Source organism: Lolium perenne, chromosome 3 (genome assembly GCF_019359855.2).
Source record: "Lolium perenne isolate Kyuss_39 chromosome 3, Kyuss_2.0, whole genome shotgun sequence".
In the NCBI taxonomy this organism is placed as follows: Eukaryota; Viridiplantae; Streptophyta; class Magnoliopsida; order Poales; family Poaceae; genus Lolium; species Lolium perenne.
The window spans coordinates 200323826-200329762 of NC_067246.2; the positions used below are offsets into that span (position 1 = coordinate 200323826).

Genomic DNA, 5937 nt, shown 5'->3' on the forward strand with positions numbered 1-5937 from the left:
GGACGCGTGACGATCCTTTGGTTTTGCCTGATGTTGGCAAAGTCGGCACGAGCGGAGCAGACCTTTATGATTGTTTCTCTCCTCGTGCTAGGGCTTGCTCGGCGGTCATGGCTCCGATCATGCAGATCATGCCTGAGCTCTAGGAGTTACGTGGTGGTGTGGCTATGGCTCCTTCCGTCGAGGAAGTGAGGAAAGACTCGCTTGAGATCTTGGTTGTGGCTTCTCCGCCGAGTCAGACACTTGGCTTTGAGAAGAGCAGTGTTCCTGACGTTGTAGTCTCTGCCTAGTATGAGTCCCGCAGGCATGTAGTTCCTTTTGGTGATGGGTTGCTAAGTCAGGTCTCTTAGCAACAGTGCCCGCAACTGTCGTCGCTATAGAGGTTTGTGATTTCCTTGCCACCTTGGCTGCTGCGTACGCATGATCCACAGTTGATTGATTGGTGCACCCCTTTGTCTTGGCCTGTTTTTCTCGGCGTGGCGTTGGAGTGTGTCGTGTTTGGAGTGTTTCGTTCGTATCACTTTGTGGTCTTTTGTGTTGGCTAGAGTGGGTGTGAACCTATTGTTTGGATCTCCGTTAGGCTTGGATGTGAGTGTGCGTGGATGTGCTATTTGTGTGGACTTAGTCTTATTGTTATAGGTTTCCGTCCAATTTTCTCCTAAGAACTGGGCACTTTCTTTTTAATTAATAGCCTCCGTTTAAAAAAATAATCCTAATTTACACAAGCTACTGGAGATGCCCTAACCATGTGCCACCGGAGCAGAGGGCATGCGGATCTTTGTTGAACTTTATGTACATGTTAATGTTCATCTGACAAAGAAAAAACAGAATGGATTTGCTTCCCTGGGAATCGAGTTTGGATTGCTGGAGAACGGAATAACAGAAGAAACATGGCCCAACTTTAATGAAGCTCAAATAACCTACAAGATCGCACTAGCACTATCCACAACATGATGGCACTCGACCACACTCAAGGTATGTGCTCCTTCCATCCACAAACTAGCACTACTCTCCTTCCCATCCCTTCGATTCTGTCTTTGACCGGATGAAGCAGCATGCGCCACTCGGGGCAGTCCGTTTTTCATTCTTTGTTCCTTGCGCGACGTTATGTGCAGCGGTAGAAGTAGATCGAACTTAGTCGAACCCATTGAACTGCCTTCAAATTAATCCCCCATCAGCCAGCCTTGTTATAGCAACCTACTCGAACCTGATCATAGGGTAATAGTCCTCGTATGTGCACCTCCTCCTGGACGACATCAGCCTCCCCAGCTTCCGTTTGCAGAGCTCGAACCTCGCCGGCCTGTCGTCGACGTTCTGCACGGTCGCTGCTCTGTCAGGCATCCCCAGCTGCCGCTCTAGCTCCGCGAACTCCTCGGCTCGCCGGATCACGCGGTCATAGCAGATGTACCGCCCGCCGGCCGCGTTGTTGCCCATGGCCTCGTACGCCCGGAGGTGGGCCTCGGCGACGGTCTCTACGTTCACCGTCGCCAGGACGCCTCCGGCGAGCATGGCTTGAGATCCTGCACACGCATAAAACGATGCACGTATGTCAGTTCGCTGAGATGCTCAGGTTGTTCAGTGCTCCTACCGTTCCATGATCAGGCCCGGACCTTTGAGGTACGCGATGGATGCGGTGGAGTTGCGCCGGCGGAACCCCGGCCCGGTGACCAGGGCAGGGCAGACGGTCACGAGCTTGAGGTCTCTTCCCCGGGCCGCCCTCCAAGCCGCCTTCTCCGCTGCCGTCTTGCCATATGCGAACCACAACTGAAAAGGATTCATACCAACATCATTTCAACGTCATATTTTCAAGTTTGCATCTAGATTTCATATGTGAACTGATCACCACCTTATTGTCGCGGCAGAAGGTCTCGTCGCTCCAGCAGTTCTCGTCGATGATGCTAGGACCCCGTGTGTCATGAGGGTGGCTTTCCCTCCACACGCATGCTAGCAGCGACGAGGTGAACACGCACTTCCTGACGGACTCCGTCCTCACGCACGCTTCGATCACCCGCTCCGCCGCTTGGGCTTCCAAGGCCGCCATATGTTTCTGTTAGGAGCAAGGTCGAAAATGAAAAACTTAAGTTCATTTTGTTTCTAACATATTTTGTGTTTCAGTCACATGCGTGGTAGTAAAAAATCTGATGTTGTTCCGTGGGCAACAAGGCAAGTGAATTAATATCTCTGAATTTGGTGGCTGATTAGACGGGCACCTATGGTCTATGGATGCTATTATTTTGGCTTGAACGATTAGATAGTAGATAGGTTAAAACCAGACTAAACTGATAGCACGTACCTAGCCGTACTGTACTGTTCTCATATATCAAAATGTCAACTGTACGATACGTCTTGAAAAAGGTGTACTTTTCAGTTTTCAGAAGAAGTGTTACTAACTTTTGGCACCTAGTGCTTTACCTGTCCTTCCTACAACAAAAAATGTGTGCTTCGATTTCTTTTTCATGTAAAAAAATAAAAGAAGATACAAAGGTACACCAAGCTGGCCAATGATTCTATGATGGAATATGACAACGTATAGATCTCACATTGTGCAAGAAAGATACCCAGCCTCTACATCATGTGATGCACATCCATAATGAAAGAAAGGCACCGATGTGATGCACATCCATAATGAAAGAAAGGCACCGATGTGATGCACATGTTGCCGTGTCTCCAAGAGAACCTGAAAAGTCCGAACTCGCATCTCTCAGGTTAGTGATATGGAACGACGCAAGGTGTAGTGGGCTTAAATGTTTTGTTCCCCATACCTAATTAATCTTCGTTGCAGGCATTAGTACCGACAACGACCCATCTATGCTGCCCTCGATGATTTCGCCCAAGGTCAAACTCATTGTTCATTGGATCAGTTTACTTGTTACTTTCTGTTGTAACCACGTTGTACCGAGACCTGGCCACATAATCTCTTCCAACCTCCACCAACCATTCAGTAAGACCAGAATCTAAGACGTTTCGCTACATACTTGGGTAGTTGGGTCTTGAGTTAGATACAGCGTGCATTCTTCTATACTTCCATCCACCACTACATCTTGGTCTTGTCTAGATTTTTTTTTTCCTCCTGTCTATTTTGTTGAAACAAGTTTCATCCTATATTTTTTTAAACCAAGGTTCGACCCGTCTATTTATACAATATTATTTAATCACACTTATTTAGAGATTCTTTAACTATTCAAAACTTCACGGTCATATGTGCAAGTGCAAGCTTGTGGGGCACATGTTCATTCTCTTTCATTTGCATAAAAAACTAACTAAATAATAATAAATACACGGTATTGCTCTAGCAAGCTTTGATTTTTTTTATCGAGGTGGCGAGGGACAGTGTGTTCCACTCACCGTGTAGCCGGACATGCCCCCCGGATCCACAAAAGCCGAGGTGTGGAACACGCCAGTGCAGCCGTCGAATGCCCGGTTCAAGCTTTCGGGTTCCATCATGTTTGCCATCACCGTCCACACCCCATCCCTCCCGTCCTCGCCGAACATCTCCATCTCCCTCAGCTTGTCAAGGTCCTCTGCAATTAGAATAGGGCCGCATAAAAGTCAAATCTATGATAGCAAAGCATGTTCCTAGAGATCATGGAACATTCTTATTTCGCCTTCCTAGTTTCTTAGCTGTCCTAACCAAGTAAGCAGCGCACCCTTTTTAACACACCACTACTGGTGCACAGAGTACAGGTGGGACTTGGGTCGTGCCGGTTCGACCCGGCCCAAGCCCAACGTGCTTTGGGCAGTGGCTAAACCGGGAATTATTTCACAATTGTCAAGTCCTAATAATTTCTCCAAATGTTTAAAAGTAACGCTACTGATCGGCGCATCACAATTTTCAAGTCGGTCTTAGGGCAGATCAAACCGCTGCACCTTTGTTCAGCCAATTGAAGCAGAGTTGACCAATTACTAGCTTCTCGTACTTAACATGTGCTTTATGTGAGCCCACTTCAATATTTAGAGAAAATAACACACAACTTGATCATAAAAGAATGAAACGTTCACAAAGTGGATACAATTATGCCCGGAAGTAGCGGCATTAGAGCACATCTACTACCAATCGTGATGTATATGTTGTAGTTGTCTAGGGAATTTCCATCGTCACGTCAAAAACAAATACAACGTGGCTGTTGAAAATACAGTATATTTATACTAAGCAGTGTGACTGACTATTTTTGTTTGACGTGAGTTTGACTAATTTTTGTTTGGTAGATCTGTTCATCACCAACCAGAGGAATCAAAGATAGACTCACGAAAAAAATATCGATCGATTGGCTTCCAACCTCGAAGAAACCGACGGACCGGGTGTGGAAGATGCAAAGCGGAAGGCAGGGGAGAATTTTGCGGGAAACGCCTTATGCATCTGATCTTGCAAAAGACGGCGAAATTATCAAACCGGACACAGCCAGAAACTAACAACCGGTGGTGCGAGTTGCGACTACAACAGCACCGAGAAGAGTATCATCACCTGGTCAATGTTCAACGTTCAGCTGATAGAAATGCATGGTTACCTACATGGCTACACGAGTCTCTTTAGCAGTTTTCTTCCGGTACGTATTAGCCTGGAGGTATGTTAGTTGGACTTGTAGTTGTGTAATAGGGATGTAGAATCTCCCGGCCGGTGGAAAAGGAAGGCTGAAAGCTATTAAACGGCATGGCTAACCTTTCTACCCTACCTAACCGTCGTCCAAAGTGCAAACAAATCCTAGACAACAACGTCAATTTGACTTGCAACTGCAATTGGTTACCGGATGTAGTAAACGACATGAGGTGGAACCGTGCACTGTAGCTACTTTTAGCGATGATGCGATGCAGAAGACCAAACCCAGTGCATTGGTAGGTGGCACGGTGACATCGCCTAGATGTGGACAGAGACTCAGAGAGTACGGTATATATTGTCTGATATACTACAGGACATTGATGTCTACATCTGTGTACTACTAGCCGCAATTTCATAATTCGTTTATGGATCCTGCAGTCCATAAACCCTGATTCATGCAACAGGGTAGATGCAATATGGGTAGACGCACAATCAGTGATATGGACGCAAGAATATGGATAGATGAACTCGCATCTCGCATGTAACTATGTTCTGCGTCGACTGGGAGCCTGGATATCCACATGCCAGAGTCCGAAAAAACCAAAACAACCACGAGAAACGGACGGCTAAGAGAAAAGCAGCTAGCTAGCAATGGCCGGTCAGCCGGGAAGGCTCAACTCAAGGATGACTAACGGACGCACCTTGTGTCTCGAGGGCGAGGCGCACGGTGTAGCCGTTGCGGAGGAGTCGGTCGACGACGGCGAACCCGACGAACGATATGCCGCCGGTCACGCAGACGGTGCGGCCTCCTGCGCCGCCCTCCGGCCCGCCGACCGCGCGCTTGACGGCCCTCGCGTCGCCGGTGGGCCGCCACCCGGGCGCGACCCCGTGGAGCAGCGCGGAGCGCATCTCCTCCAACTCGGCCTGCATGCCGTGCGTGCTCCGCAGGACGCCCATGCCGGCCGCGCGCGGCTCGATCTGGCGCTGCGTCTGCGTGCGGCAGCGGAGGTCTCTCGAGCTATGCCTGGTATGGGAGACAGGTTTGCAAGTGTGTCGTCTGTGCGGTGGCTGCGTTCCACGAGACGTGTGTAATTATAGGAGCGCAGCAGCTCGGCATTTGTCTCGTGATTTTTTTTTTTAGATAAAAGGCAATAACATGCCCGACTTTAAATTAATAAAGCCCATAGGTTTAACAAGTTATACAAACGCTGCGGCATACAGCTTAGCCAAGGAAGAACTAGTAAACGAGTTAACAACATAGAAGTCCAACCGGACACCGACAGAAGGGATACAGGCAAAAGCAACTCCGCAAGCCTGACTACTTAATCTTCATTGGCTTGAGTGACTTGGTCTCACGGCGGCGTACAGCTCCCTTAGCTTGTTCTCCAGCCACCGGAGGCCCTCCC

At 48.4% G+C, this 5937-nt stretch overlaps 1 protein-coding gene across 1 annotated transcript; it reads right to left on the reverse strand.

Moving 5' to 3' along the window:
• Positions 1-808: 808 nt before the first annotated feature.
• On the reverse strand, positions 809-5608 carry LOC127343076 (cinnamoyl-CoA reductase-like SNL6). Its single transcript, XM_051369153.1, has 5 exons — positions 5233-5608; positions 3343-3518; positions 1844-2044; positions 1608-1761; positions 809-1517 (listed from the first exon to the last, which is right to left on the reverse strand). The coding sequence occupies exons 1-5, from the start codon at positions 5486-5488 to the stop codon at positions 1195-1197; spliced, it is 1110 nt and encodes a 369-aa protein (XP_051225113.1). The 5' UTR covers positions 5489-5608; the 3' UTR covers positions 809-1194.
• Between the last annotated feature and the right edge of the window lie 329 nt (positions 5609-5937).

Bases quoted from the DNA above. Each gene is read 5' to 3' on its own strand.
- LOC127343076 (XM_051369153.1), bottom strand. From the start codon at position 5,488: ATGGGCGTCCTGCGGAGCACGCACGGCATGCAGGCCGAGTTGGAGGAG. The intron at 1,762-1,843 runs GTGGTGATCAGT...AATCCTTTTCAG, and splicing joins CCTTCTGCCGCGACAATAAG to TTGTGGTTCGCATATGGCAA. The intron at 1,518-1,607 runs GTCCGGGCCTGA...ATGCGTGTGCAG, and splicing joins ATCCATCGCGTACCTCAAAG to GATCTCAAGCCATGCTCGCC.